General features: G+C 37.2%; 1 protein-coding gene across 1 annotated transcript in view; it reads left to right on the forward strand.

Moving 5' to 3' along the window:
* SLC10A7 (solute carrier family 10 member 7) overlaps nucleotides 1-21,808 on the forward strand; it is a 234,400-nt gene that overhangs the window by 18,702 nt on the left and 193,890 nt on the right. The window contains exon 4 of the mRNA XM_012783763.3: nucleotides 912-987. Within this exon, the coding sequence (XP_012639217.1) occupies nucleotides 912-987 (76 nt within the window). The remainder of the gene's footprint in view (nucleotides 1-911; nucleotides 988-21,808) is intronic.

Consider the following 21,808-nt stretch of genomic DNA (forward strand, 5'->3'; position numbering starts at 1 on the left):
CAGTTCAATTCTGTGTGGTTAAAGGGTCCACTGTAATCTGTCATCATACCCATTCAAAATCTAAATCAGATACTCTGTGTCCTGTAGGAACTTTCCACTTAGGTCAGCTACTCGCTCTCCCCCAGAAGGTATATTCTATATGAATTCTGAGTAATGTTTTATTTTTTATTTTCAGTAGTTTCATTTACTACAAATAGTTTCATTTGCTTGTCATGCAGTTTATTTGCTATCTTAAACTGAGAGAATAGACTTGTGATCTTGGGAGTATGCACATAATTTAATAAAAACCAAATTGAGAATAGATACTAGAATTTACTATAGAGTCTGAATGTAATAAATATATGATTGTGTCATGCCTTTTTCTATAATGATATGATAGCATGAAAATGTCTTTTATGAGATGAAAGTTTGAGAACTGCTGTTTTATAGAAAGAAATCAGAAACTGTAAGGTTGTGTTTTATTATATATTTTTGAACTTTGGAAGTGGTTTTAAGCTTTTTAATTTTACCAAAAGCCTTCTATAAAAAGTATAAAGAAAAGATTTTTACTTTAATTGAAAATAACCTTAAGCTTATATACACTTACCAAATGATTAAACATTTTGGTTATCTTTTGATGACTGTACTCATAGTAACTTGACTGCTTTTGCAGTTGTGTAATAAGAGCTTAAATAACTTAAACAATAAAACCACCCAATCCTGTGGATATGAGAGCTTAGGATTCATTCATTTCCAGCATCTTCCAAACCATCTTGCCTCACCTAGAATTGTCTAAATCCAACAGGGCATGTGCATCAATAAATACTCTCCTATTTTCATTTGCTCAGCTCTGCTATTTTAGAATAAATGTAGCAAAATCTATTTATAATTGAAAAAAACTATTTATAATTGGATTTTATTTTATTTTTCAGTTTACAGACAGTAGGTTGCATGCCTCCTCCTGTATCTTCTGCAGTGATTTTAACCAAGGCAGTTGGTGGAAATGAGGTGAGTCGTGGGGGCTAACTTTACTTAAACATAAGTGCATGCTGAGCTTTTATTATGTTCAAAACTATATTTTGTTCAAAACATAGTTTTGAACATGAAGGAGTCATGTCATGGAAAACTCATACCCATAGCAGCTTATGAAAGAAGCAGCTGTATTCACATAGTAAGATGATGCTAAAATTGATCATGATTAGTGGAATTTAGGATTTCAAAGAGAAGAGCAAGGGAGATCAATGAAATAGAGATGGTGATTTTTTTCCACCTCAGTGGGAAATTGGAAAACAAAGGACATAGGAGTCCTAGGAAAGGGACTTTTCATCTAAGACTCGCAGACTGGCACTATTGGCCAGTCCTTAGTTTCTAAAAAGTTTGTAATCAACTAAATTGGTGGGAAAAGGTTCAGTATGTTTAATAGAAAGTGAAGATGATATAAAAAGGAGAAATTAGGCCAGGCTTCTATGATGAGGTCAAAGAAATTATTCAACTGCTAGGGGACTGGCAAAAGAATTGTATTTGTTTATCAAGGTATAGCAGTTGTCTGTTTCAGAAGCTATTTGTAGGTGGTTCTTCCTTGGTTGAAAGGCCCTACAATTTCATGCTGAGGGACTTTTTCTGATCGCTTATTCCTCCTTTTCTACCTATATTCTCTCCTTTAGAAAAGGATACTGTTGAATGAGGGAAGATGTAATGGGTTCCCGCTTCAGTTCATGCTTAGGATTTTGTGTTCTTGCCATCTATTTTCATTTTCATCCACTTTATGCTTTCCAAAAATATTTCTTGAGTACCTGCTATATTCTTTTTTAAACAGGTTTATTGAAGTATCATTGACATACAATAAACTGTATGAATTTAAATAGTTTAATGCTTTGACATATGTATACACTTGTGAAATCATCACCACAATCAAGATAGTGAACATATCTGTCTACCTTAGTCATTTTGCATTGCTATAGAAGAATACGCAAAGCTAGGTAATTTATAAAGACAGAGGATTATTTGGCTCACAGTTCTGGAAGCTGTACAAGAAGCATGGTGCCAGCATCTGTTTCTGGTGGGGACCTCAGAAAGCTTCCAATCATGGTAGAAGGCAAAGGGGGAGCAGGAATGTCACATGGTGAGAGAAGAGGCAAGAGAGAAAGGAGCGGGCAAGAGAAAGGGAAGAAGGAGCCAGGCTCTTTGTAACATCCTGGTCTCATGGGAACTAGTAGAGTGAGAACTCACTCATTACTGGGCGGAGGGCACCAAGCCTTTCACGAGGGATCTGCTGCCCCCATAACTCAAACACCTCCAGCCAGGCCTCACCTCCAAAATTGGGGATCAAATTTCAACATGAGATTTAGAGGAGACAAATATCCCAACTCTATCACCATCACCCTCAAAAGTTTCCTGTGTCCCTTTGACATCTCATCATCTGCCTTTCTTAGCACTCCTCTTCCCCAGGCAACCACTGACCTGCTTTTTGTTACTATAGATCAGTTTGCATTGTATTTTCTAGAGTTTTATATAATGGAGTCGTACAGTATATATATATATATATGTGTATATATATATATACACACACACAGTCGTACAGTATATATATATATATATTTTTTGTCTTGTCTGGCTTCTTTTACTCAGCATAATTATTTTGAGATTCATCTATGTTGTATTTATCAATAGTTCAATCCTTTTTATTACTGAGTAGTAGTATTTTGTATAGATATACCGCAAATTCACCTGTTGATGGACATTTGGGTAGTTTCTAATTTTTGGCTATGAACATCCATGTACACATCTTTAAGTGGACATATGCTCTCATTTCCCTGACAAGGCATGGGAGTGGAGTGGCTGTATCATCTGACAGGTGTAAGTTTTAATACCTTTCAAGCAAGGAAGAATTGTTTATAAATACAGATCTCCTATAAATAGCTTCTGATGTGGACAATTTCTGTCAATATATAAGCACTTTTCTTTTACCACATATGTATGTTTAATTTTTAAAGAAATAGCCAAACTGTTTTCCAAAGTGGTTATACAACTTTATATTCCAACCAGTAATCCACATCCTAATCAACAATGGGTCTTGTATTTTTAATTTTTGCCATTCTAACATGAATGTAACAATATCTCATTGTGGTTTTAATTTAATTTCCATGTCCCACTGACTGATAATGTTGAGCATCTTTTCATGTGCTCGTTTGCTATCCATATATCTTCTTTGATGAAATGTCTATTAAATATTTTGCTTGTTTTTTAAAGTTGGGTGGTTTGTTTACTTATTGATGAACATTGAGAGTTTTATATATTCTAGATATAAGTAGCCTGTGACTTGTCTTGTCATTTTCTTACCAGTATCTTTTGAGTAGCAGGGCAGTAGTAGCAGCAGTAAAGGTGATTGGATTCTGGGTGTATTTTGAAGGTATAGGATATGCTGATGAACTGGATGTGGAGTATGAGAGAAAAAGAGGAGTCAAGAATGACTTCAAGGGTTTTGGCTAAGCAGCTGAAAATATGAAGTTGCAGATCTGGAGAAGAGTTCTGTGTGTAAACAGGTTTGGGGACTATTAGCCTGGGGAGGATAGGCTATGTTGGGATCACTGAGAACTCTAAAATCTCAGTGGCTAAATATATATATTTCTTGCTCATGGTACCTGTCCCATGTGGGTCTTGGGAAGGTCATTTGAAATCCCTAAGGAAGCCTGGTTGATTGGAGACTCTACCATCTTGTAGGTATACCATCTTCATGGAACACAGAGCATTTACAGTTGCCACAGCAGAGGGAAAGATCGGAGAACCATAAATGGGCTTTTCACTGGCCAGGCTGGCAGTGATACATGGCACTTCTGCTCATATTCTGGCCAGAATAAGTCATATGGCCTTACCACATATTGTCATTCATGTGCCCTTAAGGAGAGGAAAACTGGATATTGGTGAACACTTGTAATGTCAGCTGTATGAGTAAAGATCAAAAGTTTGTTTTTATGATGGGTTAAGATGCCTATTATATAAAATATCCAAGTAGAAATGCTAACTAAGAATTAGAGATTAGAATTGGTAGTTCAGGTCTAAATTGAAGATATAAATTAAGGAATCATCAGTGAAAAAATGGTATTTAAAGCCAAAGTTGGAGGAGATTACTTGGAGAGAGCGCATAGATATAGAAGAGAGGAGGCTCAAGGACCTCCATTCAGGCTCAGGGAACCCTTTAAGAACATTAAGAATTTAAGGAACTGAGGCATAACCAGCAAAGGCAACAGCGAAAGCCTAATTAGTGAGATACAAAGAAAAACAGCAGAACATGGTGTTGAGGAAGCCAAGTGTCCTAGAAGCCAGGTGAAGGAATTGTTTGAAGGAGGAGTTTCTGATCAGCTATATAAAATTATGCTAATATAAGTTATGTAACATAAATTCTGAGAATTAACCAATGAATTATGCTGCATAGAGTTATTGGTAACCTGACCAGAGTGGAGCACTGGGGCAAAACCTTATTGGAGTGAACTCAAGGAAAAATGGGAAAAGAAGAATTAGAGACAGGAGATCTGTTTTAAGGTTCTTTGTGATAAAAAGGAAGAGGGAAATGAGAAGTGAGGCTTTATTTAGAGGGAGATATGGAATCAATTTTTTTTCTATCATGATGAGAATGGTACCGTAGAGAGGAAACTATTGATATGAGAGTGCTGAAGTAATATATTTGATTAAATGAGAGAGAATGGTGTCGGGTTGTAAGGGTTTCAGTAAGAGCTTGGACCATTTATTCATAACAATAGGAGGGAAGGCAGAATGTGTGGATATAGACGCACGCAGATGGCTACAAGGGGTGCACTTGGGAGTACTCTTCTGATGACTTTATTTTCTTAGTGAAGTAGGAAGTAAGGTCAGCATCTGAAAGCGATGATGGGGTAAGTAGTAGTAATGTTTGAGAAGAGAGGAGACAGTGTGCAATTACCATCGAGATGAGGAGGGTCAATTAACTTGGGAGTATGGTAGGGTTGCCAGGCAGCACCGAGGACCCGGCTACGATCTGCAGACATGTGTTTAAAGTGAAGCCAGTCATTGTGGTCGTGTGTCTTCTCTTAGCCCCATTTAGATTCTTGGTGTAGCTAGCCAAGAAGCTTTAGCTTCTTAGCCCCATCTAGCTTCTTGGATTTAACCAAAGGTTTCATTACACCAAGTAGTTATTTCTATTTGCCACATAGTTAGTGAGATAGAGGAGTTATAGGAGCTTTGGACTAGTGCCCACAGTTAGGGTGGAAAGCCTAGTTAGGTGCTCACAGCATGGGTAGAGAATGATTTCTCACGCAGAGACTAAGATATAAAATTTAAAAAGTGTACTTTACCATCTCAGAAGGATAGAGAGAATGAGAGAGTGAAAGAGAAAGGGAAAGGGGTGGGGACAAGAGAGCAGGGAGATGGCTAGCATCCCAAAGAAAGAGAAGGGGATGCCAGCATGAGGCCAAGTGGCTCGCTGATTTTCAGGGGGACAAAGAGAAGAAAAATAGCAATGGCAGTTGATAACAATAGTGACAGCAAGATGTCAAAGTCCAAGACTTGGTTTCCTATGGTTTCCTGTCTTTCCTTGGAGAAGTCATCACAGGAGATGTGGTTGAGGTTATAGCTCATTCTCCTGCTCTTTACTCAGGAACTCTGTAAAAGCAGATTCTCAAAAAACAATTTTGAAAGAAAAAGATTTATAACTCTTTTCCATCCATTCAGCTCTTTTCAGAAGTTGTGCAAAACCGAACTCCTGCAGGGTTCCTGTTAGTGAGAGAACTCATAGGACTGATCTTTAATCGTTACTAGAGAAATTGTGTCATTAGGTATTTTCCTGTAATTTTTTGCAAGGTTGTCTCTTTCACCCACTATGGTTTTCTTTTTATTACCTTGAAAGAATTTGAGGAAAGAGTCTCTTTTGGAATATCTAAGACTGGTGTTAATTGGCTCAAAGGTGTCATTTATCTTTTTCTTTCTAATGTGATTCCCTTATAAGCTATAGTGATTTAAAAGACTCCTTTTTTTGTTCTCAAATGACTTTTGGCAGTTCAAAGTTCATCTATTTTCTTGACATTAACATGTAGCATTATATTCTTCTGAAGTGTATTTACATATTCATTCCCCAATAGATATTTAAATTATTTACATTAATGTTACAAGTTAATAATGTGGAATTTAGAAATATCTCCTTGTGTTCTGTGTAACTTTTAAGTGTTGTTCTACTTCTTTAAATGTTTATATTGTGCAACTTCATGATTATCAAGCATTTGTGTAAACCTGGGGAGTAAGATACAATTTTTCATAAATCTTTGAAAATCAAGCTTATGAAGTAAAGTTTGCAGAATCCAGTTTGGTCCTATCTACTGATGTGAAATGAATAGACTATTTCATATTTATATCAGATTATGGGGAAAAATGATATGCAAGTAAAAGAAGTAGATGATTTTAAGTTTAATATTTTCTAAAATAATATTATTGGCTACCCAAATATAGGCTTTGGTTGAAATAAATGTGAGAGAGAATTAATCTTTTGTATAATATATTGGAAGGAAACTAATCTAAGGGTGGAAAGTGACTTTGTTGGTGCATGTAAATATAAAGGTACAAAAGCTGGGTCCAGTGTCATGTGGTGAAGGCTCTGATTCTACTTCTCTGTGATTCCCTGCTCTGCCTTGCATGAGCTAGCATGGTTCTGTACTAGCATGGGTTTCAACATGTCTCGTTTCAGTCTGAAATGTCAGTTCTTGGCATGCTCATGGCTGAAGAATGACCAGACACGCCAAAGTAAGACAAGCATGAAAATGGCATTTATTGAGGAGAGAAAGATAGGATTCTAGAGCAAGAGCAAGATATAGGTTTACAGAGCATGATACATACGCCATGGATGATGACCAGACCCATTGTCGCAGCAAAGGGAGAGCAAAAGGAAGGGGCCAGAAAAGGGTTGGTTATGGTCTCAGTGTTTTATAGTGCCTGGATTGGAACCTCCCTCTGGCTTAGATGCCACCGTGAAACCACTTTGATTGGACAGTTGGGAGTTGCATGACCTGAGTCTTAGTATGTATGTGGAGTATTATTCGAGGTCACTTCTGGACTCTATAGAACCTATGTTGCTTGGCGCCTGGGCTAGAGAGGCCTCTGCATTCTTTTTCAGCTGACATGCTAAATTCTGATTGGCAGATTCCTAGTGTATCCCCCCCCCCAAATATAGCCATTGCTCAGGGCAGGATCAAGGTGGAGCAGGACCAAGATGGGGGCCTGAGACCCACCCTTGTCCTTCTTCCCAGGTGGGGCAATTCCACCAAGGCAAAGTGCCACTTTCATCCCTAGGAGACCCAGAATCTCTTGCTAACTCCGTAACAAACATGTTAGCAAAAGTGCTATGTCACATTTCCATGTTGCACTGTCCTTTCAAACTGACTATTCTTGGCCATGTTTATGACATGTATGAAAAGTTTTTCCTTCAGGATTTTGTGTTATTAGCTTTTTTTACATTTTGTTTATACTCTTGTATATTTATATATACTTTATATATAACATATACATGTTTAGTATATGCTCTCATGTATTACAGAAAATGTGTAGTTGTGTACTATGTATTTGTTTTTAAAAAGTTGGGAATATATACAGATAGTGTCATTTGAAATGATTCTTTTATTTTTATTTTACAAAGTTATTATATAACTTAGGAGGATATTTTTTGTTACTTAAACACCTTGCATTTTAAATGATTTTTAGTAAAATTATTGGTTACCAAATAATTCCATTTTATCATGGAATGAAAGAGTTATTGCCTGCCTTTAAACTCACAGCTTGTACTTTGGCAAGAAGTAACTTTATTACTTTTTGTTAAAGTTAAACAATGATTTCTGTTTTTATAACTTAGGTTATTTTTGTTCCAGTGAGCCAACTAGAATTTATAATGATTTTTAGCAGCAGAAGGAACTCAATGTATGTGCATAACAATGTATATAGACTGGAATGCCAGTATATACTTTAGGTATTTAAATGAGACTGTTTAGGGATATAGCTGACTGACAGCCTTATTTTGTGGCTTTTAAATTTTAAACTGTTTTTATTTAAATACTGGAAAAATGGTTAGGTTCTCATCTGTGGTTGTTATTTATTCATTCCACTATTTTAAACACAATTTTTCAAAACTGCAAAATTACAGGGTATGCTGTTGATGTGGTCCAACTGGTGGTGATGGTGTTTGTGTGTGTGTGTGTGTGTGTACATGTGCTTGTAGTTCCTTTTTTTAAATAATAGAAAAAGCAATAAGACTTGGAGAATCCTAGTTTTATTGCCAAATATAAAAAGATAGATCAGAATGTTTTTTTTTTTATTCTGACATGAGAGGCATAGAATAAACACTTATTCATTGTTTAAAGCCATGTGCATTAATTTAGTTGCAGTTTCTGTTTGAAATATAAAGTTCTGTGGTAAAAAATTTGTTTTTTTTTCCTCTAAAACCCTGCAAAGGTTTTAAACCTTATGAGACCTGCTAAGAGAATCATTGTATTTAAAGTCAAATTACTTCTGCCTTACAGCAACTACCACAGGGATTCCTGTTATAAAAGAACTTTTTTTTTAAAGATACTAGATAATTATTCCCCTATATTTGGAGAGGTTACGTGGTTTTCATATTGTTATTATAGAGATACTTTATTTGTTTACCATTTATGCTGGTGTTTAGTGAAAAAGCAAGAAAGGTAAGGTTTAGGAAAAGATGCACTCTCTTCTTTTACCTTTTATTTCTTCTTTTAAGGATTCAGCTAAAAGCTATTATCTAAAATGTAAAGTGAATATGAGGCTTTAACTTCCCAGCAAAGTTACAAAGCTATATAACTTTGTAAAATTTGGGGAGTCTATGTATTAAGACAAGTAGAAGAGAAATATAATTAAGGATTTCTGCCTTCGGATCTTCAAAGGAAAAAGAAAAGAAAAGAATAGCATTAAGAATCATAAAAGTCAGGGCAAGTTAGGAAGGAGTTTCCAATCAGATCTGGGAGTAATATTTACACCCAACTCCAGGTTATCTGTGTTTAAAGCTAAGCATGATCATTTGAACCAAGAAATTAGGCACCTTTACCCTAATAGTAATGTACTGATTATAGACATTTTATTTATGCTTACTTGTTTATTTTGTTGTTTCACAAAATGAAACAACATGAAAATGAATTTCATGGACCACTTACACTGATATTACCTGGCTGATTAGAAAAATAAACTTTTTTTTATATCCACCTTAGGCCTATTGAATTAGAATGTCTGGTAGATGGGCGTCAAGAATCTCCTTCTTTTTAAAATTACAAAATAGACTATAGCTAAAAAAGGTGTGTAAATACATACATACAGTTTAAAGCATAATAAACACCTCTATGTCCACCATCCAGCTTTAAAAATAGAATGCGGTAGTCAACCAGTAGTTAAGCGTCCAGTTACCTTGTCTTAAGTACTGTTTTCCACCATAAAGAATAATAATAACAGTAAGATCTTACAGGGAGAAAAAATAATCTTTTGCTCACTCATTGCAAGGATCATAGCTGACACCCCTACAACAGAAGACAAACAAGAGAAAAGCGTAACAAATTTATTTAACCCAAGTTTTATGTGACCCAGGAGGCTTCAGAAATGAAGACCCAAAGACCCAGGGAAAACTGGTTTTATGCTAAGTCTGATGAAAGAAGTGGATAGTTGTGGAGAAACATGATTGGACAAAAAGATACATGATCTAATTGATAATAAACTGGGGGCAATTTAGCCAGGTCTGGTTTTTCAGATTCTTTCCTGTGTCTCTATAAGGCATGCCTCTCCCCTAATCCTTGATATGGGGCAGGGCGTCTGACACATGAGGATCTTCAGGGAAGAAGGGAAGAAGTCAGAGAGTGACCTTTCTAATTTCTATAACCCTCCTTGGGGGAGAGTAATTCTAGTTTCTATGATCCTCTCAGGTGCAAGAGAAAGAGGGACAAAAGATAAGTGGGTGGGGAAGGTCAGAGAGACTTTGTAGCTTTTGAAGCCCTCCTGTTCCCTTTAGCTCAAAAATACTCAGCATGCCAAGGCACCATACTTTGGAGTTTTGTGTTCTCAACTCTGACAATCTGGTGTCTGCCTTTTAGAAGCTTACATTTAGTGTGATATTACAGTATTAAAAAGTCTTTATTTCATGTTGTAAACCTCACAAAAATAGGCAAAACAAAGTGGGATAGTTTTAGAGTGACCCTTATCATTAAATTAATGTTTTCTTAGTTCAGTGTAGAAAAAACTAAAACCACCCCAGGTGAGTTTGGCCCCACCTGGCTGTGTATGACAGCCAGAACTTCAGTTTCAGGATCTGGACCTGATTTGCTAGTTGAGGACATTAGACCTTTGTCTTGCTTAGTCTAATGTTAAGACAGTGTACTCCTTTTTAATGTAAACATATTTAGCTGGCATTTTTATTATATTTTATTTAGCAGGTTGAAGGATTTTAGAACTCTTTGATAGTCATATTAAATTCCAAATACACTTTAAAGAAACATTTTGATTTTGGATGTAGAAGAAAAGCAATAAGTGACAATCTGTGTGTGCGTGTATGTGTGCATGTGTGTGTGTGTGTGTTTGATTTCATCAATGGAGTTGGTGCCCAAATCTCTTGAAAGAAAATTTAAGAATATCTCCTGAGCAAAGAAGATTATTACATGTGGTGAACCCTTTAAGTCATAGACGAAGGTCATGGCCGTCTAAGTGTATTTAAAATAGGTTTTCTATCTGCTTGGAAAGCAAATGAAGCACTCATTACTGACTTTAAAAGTATAGCTATGAGATTTTTGCTAGAGGTGAAAGATCAAGATCATCACAGTCCAAATGGAGACTGAAAGTTCAATTTCAGTGAGGCATGAAACATTTCAGGGTTATTTTGCATTATCAGTGGGGAGTTGGTCTTGCTAATCCAATGCATGAAGATAAGATTCATTGAAACATTTATAAAGGCAGTTAGGGTAGATCTTGTCAGCAGAGAGGGAGGACTTGGAGTGAGAAAGAAATCTGATCTGTCAGTCACTGTTGCTGCTTCAGCAATCGCTTGGCCTTTCTCTTCCTTGCCTTTCTCCTCTGCTAAATGGGGTTTCTATTCTGGCTTGTAGGGGAAAGTTAATGGCATCCGGGAGGAATCTATGTCTGAAAAAGCCTTCTTGCAAGCTGGTCGATGTATTAATATATTTTTTATCCCCCAGCCTGGGAAATGGTAACCCTTTTCCCTCTTTGACAAATGAAAGAACAGAAGTAACAGCAGCTGCAACAAGAAATTCTATGTCCCTACTCTTCTACCATACCTATCCTTTAGTTTCAGCCTTATCTTCTGGGTGGGGTGAGAGTTCTTAGGAGATAGAAAGAGTTGACTGTGTTTTAAGCTGCTGTAAAATTTGTTGACACGTACCTAGATTTTCCCGAATTTTTCTTGTGTAACTTAGAATTTTCTCATCTTGCTTCTCAAATTATCTTCTATTTCTACTACTCTAACCAGAAGGGTCCTCTTAATGGCTAGCAGTGATATCTAATCACAAAATCCAGTGGCCAATTCTCAGTTTTCATCTTCTATGACTTAACTGCAGTCCTGACACCAGGGTCATTCACATCTAGCTTCCTTCTGCTTCCCTGACACTAATCTCTTCTAATTTTCTTCCTGCATCATTCATCACTTCTTTTTTTCTTGTCTGGTTCCTTTCCCATCCCAATGGGAATATCTTTCGAAAACCTGGTTTTAAAACACTTTGTTTAGCCTTGCCAGATTCTTCTTTCTGAGTCCCTCTCTCTATGACTAAAGCCACGTGACCCCCACCTTTGGATCTGACTCTGCCTGAGACATTGGTACCAGTCCTCAGCTTGGGTGAGAAGTATTTAAGCAAGTCCAGCTTAATGAGCTATGGAATAGCATCACCTCTATTGCTGCTAGGCTACCTGACCTTGAGCAAAGGATACCCTTGTCTTGGAATCAAAACAGGTGCTTGATTCCTGCTTTTACCATTACTCACCTAGTGGCCTCAGTAAGCCCTGCATCTCACTGAGATTTGGCTGCCTCATCTGTGGTGCTATAATATTTACCTACTTATTTCATAGCATTGCTTACAAGGATACATGAATTTGTATGTGGACATTCTTGTAAATTGTGAGGGAACATGTCAAGCAAGCGTCAGCATTATCATCATTGCAGAGGTTTGTCACTGATCACATCACTTGGTTTTCTGAGTCATTACCATTGCTATCTCAAGAATTTGATCTTTTAAGTTCACTCATTCACTCACTTCATTTATTTATTCAAAACTATATGTTGAGCTGGGTGTGGTGATGAACACCTGTAGTCCTAGCTGTTTGGTAGGCTGAGGCAGGATGATTGCTTGAGCTCAGGAGTTCAAGGCGGCAGTGAGTTATGAGCAAGCTATTGTACTCCAGCCTGGGTGACAAAGCGAGACCTTATCTCTTTTAAAAAATGTGTGTGTGTGTGTGTGTGTGTGTGTGTGTGTAGATAGAGAGAAAGAGAGAGAGAGAGAATGCACTTGCTATAGCTTCCTGTATATACATAGTACATTTATAGAATTTTCAGTTTAGTAAATGACATAAAACAGATGTAGTATAAGATGGTTAGTATTTAAATAAATTTAATAAATTGGGTAATTTCAGTTTATTAATTTGCATTAGAAGTCCTCAATATTTTTGTATAAATATTTCCTGTCATAACCTGGAATACTCATGTCAAATAGCCAACATAACCCTTTTGGGAATTAAAGGGCATAGGAAGCCAAATGAGTAATGGAAAGATTGCTCTGAGAATTCCGAACTAGATAAAGGGAATTGAAGAGATTTACAGGATGTTTCCTCTAAACTATGAAGCCTGGAAAACCATCCCAGCTCCCCTCCAACAAATAAGAAAACAAGCCACAAAACCAATCAGGTACCATGTCTCTCTTAAACAGTTCTATGAGACGTTGAAAATTTGTTATTAATTTAATTTTTCTTTGTCAATATTAGAAGTTCTGCACATATTATGACTAGCAACATTTTTTTTTGATAATTTGCTTTATTTCAGTTAGTTACATTTTAAATATCAGGCTACCTTTTTAGGGAGGCATTAGTCTAACCAGCAATACACTTGTAACTCATAGCTAATCTTATCTGATTAATGTTCATTTTTTTATATCTTATTGTAGAGAATTTGATTATTTTTAACCTTTATTTCCAAATTCTGGGGATATACCTTTTGTTGGTTCTGTAGCTTATCTGTGTACTGACTGCATGACAGTCCTATATATATTTGTGAATATTTATGAAGTTTTTACTCTTGAAAATAGGAGACTTATTCTCGGTAATTTACTAAAGTATGTAGTTATGGAAATATCAATAAATTAAATCTCAGAAGACTTAGCTTCTTCTCTTGGCCCCATCCCTAACTAGTTCTGTGATCTTTGGTGTTCTCTTCTTTACCTTTTTAATCAACTGAGTGTAGGCAGGGTTGTTTTAGAGGAAAATATTTTTGTAAAAGAAATAAGGACCTATGTATTATGAATCTGTCATTTTAAACTATTTGCTTCTTGGTGAAATATGATCTACTTTATTGCATTGATTGTAGATCTTCATGCTTTCTCAATTTATTCTCTGTTTGATATTATATGCTTCATAATGAGTATTACATTATACATGTATCTTTCATAAGAAGGTGTCTGGCATTTATCAGATATTTGTTAAGAACACGGAAATTGTGGAGATAGACTAAAGGAGTTGGAGTAATCTTTACTGTGTTGTTACAAACTTTGGAAATGACTCTTTTAAACTTCACTTGCTTTATGAAGACATCAGGCTGTGTCTTCTAAGTGTCTAATGAGAACATCCTGCTTAGCGCAATAAGATTTTCAAGCAGATTATTCATGGCCAAGAACATTTGGATCCAAACTAATGGTCTGAATATATTGGTGGGCTGAGCTCCTTTCTAATCAAGTGCCAAGATATTAGACTTATGGGACCCTCTAAATGAGTGATTTTCATTTTTTTATTTTTTTTAAAAATACAACTGATAAGTAGAAACGAAATGTTTTCCTTTTCTTTCCCTCCCTTCTATTTTGGAAAAAAAAAAATGCCAATCAGTATTCACCAAATTAATTTAGTGAACATAGCTTGAAAAACTGTACTCTAAACTCTAGTGGAAACCTGCCATGCATATTTCCCACTCAGTCAGCTCCTTTGTTCATCTGGGCAAACTTTTTGGCCTTCAGTCTATACTTGGGAATTCATGGCCTCCTATTACAACAGTTCCTTTAGTTTTGGCCCTCAAGCCACTGTGAGAACTTTGTCTTTCTAGTGAATATTTCTGCTGCTAGTAGTCAGTGCAGCTGAGCTGGCTGCACCTATAATAGCTCCTCAACCACTCATATCTACTAATTGAAGCCCTGCTCATTAATCAAGGCCCAGCTCAGATACCATTTCCCTCTTAAAAAGTCATTGCAAATGTCCAGTCAGAATTATACTACAATAGAGTATTGTATTCTACAATAGAGTAGTATTTTGTACCTCTTTTGTGACATTAAAAATTTTTTTTATTTCAAAATATTAAGGGGATACAAATGTTTTTGTTACACAGATGCCCTGTATAATGCTTAAGTCAGGGCTTTTAGTGTGCTCATCACCAAAATAGTGTTCATTGTACTTGATAGGTAAATGTTTACCCCTCACCTCCTCCCAACTTCACCCTTTCGTGATTTCCAGTGACCTTTACATCTCTTTGTGTCCATGTGTGCCCATTATTTAGCTCCCGGTTATTAGAGAGTACATGTGCTTTTATTTTCCCATTTCTGAGATACTTTGCTGAGGATAAAATTCTTTAGTTTCATCCGAGTTGCAGCAAATGAAATTATTTCATTCCTTTTTATGGCTGAGTAGTACTCCATGGTATATGTATACTACATTTTCTTAATCCACTCATGAATTGATGGACACTTGGGTTGATCCACATCTTTGCAATTGTGAATAGTGCTCCCATAGCCATTGGAGAGCAAATGTCTTTTGATAAAAAAGTGTCTTCCTTCAGGTAAATACCCAGTAGTGGGACTGCTGGGTCAAATGGTAAGTCTACATTTATTTCTTTGAGGAAACTCCATATTGTTTTCCGAAGAGATTTTACTAATTTTCAATCCTACTAACAGTGTATAAGTGTTCCTTTCTTTCTGTATCATGCCAGCATATATTGTTTTCAGACTTTTCAATAATGGTCATTCTGACAGGGGTAAGGTGGTATCTCATTGTGGTTTCAATTTGCATTTCCCTGATGATTAGTGACATTGAACATTTTTTCATATGTTTGTTGGCCATTTCTGTATCATCTTTTGAAAAACTTCTCTTCATGTCTTTTGCTACTTCTTAATGGGGTTGTTCATTTTTTTCTTGCTGATTTGTTTGAGTTCTTTGTAGATTCTGGATATCAGCCCTTTATCAGATGTCTAGTTTATAAATATTTTCTCCCATTCTATAGGCTGTCTGTTTACCCTATTGATTATTTCCCTTGCTGTGTAAGAGCTTTTTAATTTAATCAAGTCTCATTTATTTATTTTCCTTGTTGCTGTATTTGTCTTTGGGATCTTAGACATAAATTATTTGGGTAGGCCAATGTCTAGATGAGTTTTTCCTATGATTCTTATGGTTTCATGCCTTACATTTCTTTTATCCATCTTCAATTAATTTTTGTATATGGGCAGAGATAGGGATCCTGTTTTATTCTTCTGCATGTGGCTATCCAGTTTTCCCAGCATCATTTATTGAATAGGGCTTCCATTTCCTAGTATATGTGATTTTCTTCTTTGTTGAAGGTCAGTTGATTGTTGGTAGATGGTTGTGTAACTGGGTTCTCTATTCTGTTCCATTGGTCTACATCAATACTTTTACACCAAAACCATGCTGTTTTGGTTATTATAGCCTTGTAGTATAATTTCAAGTCTGGTAATGTGGTGCCTCCAGATTTGCCATTTTTACTTAAGATTGCTATGACTATTCGGGATCCTTTTTTGTTTCAAATGAAACATTGAACTACTTTTTCTGGATCTGTGAAACATGACTTTGGTATTTTGATGAGGATTACATTGAATTTGTAAATCACTTTGCATAGTATGGACATTTTAACAATGTTGATTCTACTAATCCATGAGCTTGAGATGTTTTTCCATTTGTTTGAGTCATCTATGATTTCTTTCATCCATGTTATGTAGTTCTCCTTGTAGAGATCTTTCACCTCCTTGGTTAAGTATATTTGTAGGTATTTTCTTTTCTTGGTAGCTGTCTTAAATGGTGTTGAGTTATTTGTCTCTCAGCTTGAGAATTATTGGTATATAGAAATGCTGCTGTTTTGTGTACATTGATTTTGTAAGCTGAGACTTTGCTGAATTTATTTATCAATTCCAGGGTTCTCTTGATGGAGTCTTTAGGGTTTTCTAGACACAAGGTCATATCATCAGTGAACAGGGATAGTTTGACCTCCTCTTTCCCGATTTGGATACCCTTAATTCTTTCTCTTGTCTTCTTGCTCTGGCTAGGACTTTCAGTATTGTGTTGTATAGAAATGGTGACAGTGGACACTCTTGTATTGTTCCAGTTGTTAGGGGTATGCTGTCAACTTTTCCCCATTTAATATGATGGTGGCTATTGGTTTATTTATATGGCTTTTATTATTTTGAGGTATGTTCCTTCTATGCCTTATTTCTTGAGGGTTTTTATCATGAAAGGGTGCTGAATTTTGTCCAATGCTTTTTCTGCATCTATTGAGATGATCATGTGGTCTTTGTTTTTGCTTCTGTTTATGGTGTGAAGTATATTTATTGATTTGTGTATGTTAAACTATTCTTGCATCCCTGGGATGGAACCCATTTAATCATGGTGAATTATCTTTTTGTAGTGCTATTGAATTTGTTTTACTAGTATTTTTTTTGAGGATTTTTGCATCTGTTAATATGTTCATAAGGAATATTGGTCTGCAGTTTTATTTTTTGTTGTGTTCTTTCCTAGCTTTGGTGTCAAAGCGATACTGGCTTTATAGAATGAGTTAGAGAGGATTCCCTTTTTCTCAATGTTATGAAATGATTTCTGTAGGATAGGTACCAGTTCTTCTTTGTAGGTCTGATAGAATTTGGCTGTGAATCCATCTGGTAAAGGAATTTTTTTGTTGTTGTTGGGAAATTTTTTATTACTGCTTCAGTTTTGTTGCTCATAATGGGTCTGTTCAGATTTCTGTTTCTCCCTAATTTAGGTTTCGGAGGTTGTGTGTTTTCAGGAATTTATCCATTTCCTGTACACTTTCCAGTTTGTGAGAGTAGAGGTTATCATAGTATTTGTGGATCATATTTTGTGTTTCTGTGGAATTAGTTGTAATATCTCCTTTTTGATTACTGAATAAGCTTATTTGAGTCCTTTCTCTTCAATTTCTGGTTATTCTGGCTAGTGGTCTATTTATTTTATCCAGGCTGCTGTTAGAAGTTCAGGTTAGGGGCTGGACAAGACCCTCTCCCTGGAGGCTGGCATTGTGGGTAGATTCCTTTGCCTGGATCTTCCCACAGAAGTGATAGTGGCAGCTGGGCAAGGCTGTATAGGTAGAGGTAGTGATCATGGGTGGCCAGGCTGTGGCTGTTTCTCCATCTGTGTCCAGGTGCAATGGCAGCTTGAGGCTAGCAGGTCCTTGGTGGAGCACTGTACCATGGGGGCAGTTCCTGCCAGGGGGCCAGTGGGAGCTTGGAGCCTGGAGGATGGAAGTATGGGATTCGATGAAGAGCCTCAGAGCAGGGTCCATGGGACCTTTTGGCCTTGCTGAAGACTCAGGGGTGAAGCCATGGGGCCCTGCAGCAGCAGTAGAGTCTTGGGGACAGAGCTGTGGGGCTCTACCATTGTGCTGGAGCCTCAAAGGTGCAGCTGTGGGCCTTGCAGCAGTAGTGGAACTTCGGCCGAGGAGCTGAGGCAGCAGAGGAGCTGCATGAGCAGGGCTACCATGTCAGTTGGCAGTGTGGGAACCTTGGAGATGGAGCTGTGGTCCAGGGGGCAGTACAGGAACCTTGGGGGCAGTGCTCTGAGGCCAGGTAGCAGCATGATGTCACAGGGCCATGGAGCCAGATTGTCTCTGCCTACAGAGACAGTCACCACAGAGCTTCTCAGGCAGTGTCTGTAGCTCCTGTTCTGCTCAATTTCCTGTGGGGAGAGGGGTGCTCAGCTTCTAGTCATGGGCATGCAAGAGCATCCTCTCTGCCTGCTTCCTCCCCAGCCCAGTAGGGTTGATGCAGAGGTGGCTGCTGCAAAGCTGAGCCCCATGTATACCTGGCACTTTGGACCTAAGAGCTCAGAATGGCATCAGTTGCAGCAACCCAGAACGGAAGCCACCAGGTTTCTGCTGTGCCTATTCTCTGGTGCAATATCACTGCACAGACTCCAAGCAGCTCCCTAATCAGTCCAGAGGTTGTGGTGGCATTGAGGGCCCCCTCACAGCTCAGAACACAGTACTCATTGGGCAGTGGGTGGGGAGATTTGAAGCCCTGGGTTTCCTTCCTCCTGTTCTTCCCCTTGTATGAATGCCTACCCCAGGAACCTTATGATGTTGCCAAGTGGATCAACCCATCACCTCCTCCTTCACTCGGAATGTCCCCTGTCCTTTTCCAGGGATTCACAATGCCCTTTTCAAGAAGGCCCATCTGTAGGTGGGCATCTACCTGCAGCTTTCTATCCTCTTCTTGAGAGCAGTGCATGTGGGCTGCTTCGCGTCTGCCATCTTGCCTGTCACCTTTGATACTCACTCTTAATCAGATATTCTTGAATTTAATTTGCTCCCCAACCAATTTTTGAATTATTTTTATTGAAACTACTTTTCTTTGTATTCCTTTCATGCAGTACAGGAATATCTATAGTAATAATGATAGCAAAGGAGGGTTTGGGGAAGCTAATGATCTAGTTTTCTTATAGTTGTATCATAGTTGAAATAAGTTCCAAAACTGCATGTTCTCCATCTCTATTTCAGGATCTTTTCATGTATTTATTGTGCCAGGATAAAGTTGGGATAGAATTGAACAATGTTCTTGATTAGACGTATTTTTTCCTTGTTGCAAGTTCATTTTAGTTCCTGTTAAGTGAGTCTATTGTGGGAATTGTTCAGAATTTACACTCAATAGTGTTTCTCATTTAGTGATCCTTCATACAGATCCAGAGACTGTTATTACAACCTTCAGTCAAATTACAGTTATATTAAATTTACACTGGTTTGAAAGTGCTATACTTTCTCAAATAGGTGGACCATGGGCTTGAGTCAGGTCCACAGGTCCTGGTTGAAGAATTGATTCTTAGAAGTGATAGGTTTTCAGGTTCCCTCCCAGTGGTGAGGTTGATTTTTGAAGGGCCTCTCTGTGGGGTTAAGATAACAAACTGGCTTTAAGATTCAAGAGAAGGGGTCTGGCAGAGGGGGTGCTGCCCACAAATCCTGTCCCAGGGCCTGGTCAGTGGAACAGATTTACCTGCTATGGGATCAGGAGAACAGGCCAGCTGATGAAGCAATTGCAGTTTGGCTGACAATTTGACTAGAAAGTTGCTTCCTCATGGTAACTTGGTGGTAGAGTTATTGCTTTACAATGCCAACCCCCCCCCCCCAGATAGAGAATCCAAATGGAATAACCAAATGCTTGGGTGGTATAGGTGGTCCAGGGTCACAGGCCAAGCCTTGATGTCCTGCATCATGGCAGTTGTAGAGTTCAAAGAAAAGACTGTCACTTAGACACAAGGAGATTTTTCATGTCTACCTCTGGAACTTTCATTCCTTGTAGGATGAGAAGATGAAAGCAAAGCTAAGGTTTCCTTCTACATCTCAAACATGAGAGGACCTTTGTTCTGAATTTGTTGTGATATCACTAATTCAGTCTATACCAGGAAGCCACTCCCACCCATGAAAACAGCCATATATATATCCCATTCTAACAGATGTTACAAGTGGTATCTGAAACTGTAAGATACCATGCATACATTTTTTCTTTAAAATTTATTTGTTCCAATAAAGGGGAATAATTAACTGTAATACTAGAAGACTTATTAGTGTATACTCACCCCACAATCCACACCATTGATTAGGTTATATAAAATATTTCCTGGCAATAGATATCTGTTGCTTAGGGTTAGCTTGTTAAATGATTAAATTAATGAGTGTGAGCCAGCTCTGTAAATTACAAAACATTATACAATTATGCTATTGCTATTGCTATTAAAAGACCGGCTTCTTAAAAATTTGTAATTGGAAAGTCTATTGGATGTAGTTAATTGGTGATAAATTAATCATTGCTCTCTCAATAGCTTATTTGAATGAACTACAGTTTCTAGTTGGGTATTGAATTGTCTTATTGAATGTTGTGCTATTACTTTCGGGGTTAGGAGTTAAATGTGATATTTTCCACCTTGGTTTAAAAGACCATAGTTTTATTATGATACCTGAAAAAAGATTTACTGTTTTCTCTCTTTCATGCTTAAGTTGCTTCACACATTTCTTTTCAATTCAAGGCTGTTAAGAGAGAATATTGTAATAGTATATTTGATTTTTAAAAATCTTTTTTATTTTTATCACTGTACTTAAAAAATTTATACTTCTATCTTATGAGCCTCTCACCTTCTCTTTCCTTTTTTCCCTTCTTTTCTTTAATCATTGTTGCTCCCCTTTTTTGTGGTGAATTTTAGTTCCTCTACTAACCAGGCCTTAACCAAGCTAGAGTCTTTAGAAGAACCTTGCATGTTCCTGTGACACCTATGTTATTGTCATTATCTTTCTTGTCATCACTGTAGTCCATTTCTCTGGACATAATTGGTTTTCAGCCAAGAGCAGGACTTCTTCTTGGATTTCCAAATCCTAAACTTGGACTTAAAATGACTAAAATATGTGCTTTCCTGATACCATGTCATCTTCCAAAAGTTATCTCAGTTTGTCATTCTGCTATGGCAATAATACTTTCTGAAGGTGTTCTAGGAGGACAGGGGATTAACTTGAACACTGGCTCTGAATATAACACGTGTTTCCAGGGCCCACTAGGACTCCCTAAGGCATCCTGCCCTCAGCACCAAGATGTTAGGAAGCTTATTCTAGACTGTATGACTCTATTTTGCTGTGACCACAAGGTCCATTCCAAAGCTTGCGGCTGCTGTCATGCCCCTTAGGGACTTATGGTAGGCAGCCAACTACTCTTGGAAGTGTTGCTTCCAGAGAGTCCCCTCAATATGAATCACTGCAGCTTTGTTTGGATGTTGTAAAAGCCAAGGAGATAGATAGTAAGCCAACAGGCACTTGGGCTATATCTATACCTCAAAACTCTCCAGTCACAGTCAAGTGAGATAATCTTCTTAAACTCCCTCCTGTGTGATTCTGTATATAATTCTCCATCTGGTCTAGGAGATCGGCTCAATAGGAAATTGGTTTAGTTATCCAAAATTTTACTCTTTTGCTTCTTTTCCTATATATATATTTTTCCCAGTCGGGGCAAGAGAGGGAGTGGGATAGTGGAAAATCATTGACTTTAGTCCATACCTAAAGTTATGTTCTGGTCCCCACATTTGACTCTGTTTAAAGCAACATAAAATGTTAACTAATTGGAAGGATCTCCCTGTATTATTTATTAAGTACTCAATTCATACTTAAGGAAATAAAGGAAATTTAATTTGGTTGCAAAGAAATTAATTCCTTGTATCTATCTCTTTAATTGAATATTATTTTATCAAATTGACCCAATTTAAAATTTCGTATTTTAAAATTTCTTATTTAAAATTTAAAATTTTAAAATTTCATCATGCTGATTTATTGATAACTGACACTTTTTAATCTGAATTA

Source organism: Microcebus murinus, chromosome 15 (assembly GCF_040939455.1).
Source record: "Microcebus murinus isolate Inina chromosome 15, M.murinus_Inina_mat1.0, whole genome shotgun sequence".
Lineage (NCBI taxonomy): Eukaryota > Metazoa > Chordata > Mammalia > Primates > Cheirogaleidae > Microcebus > Microcebus murinus.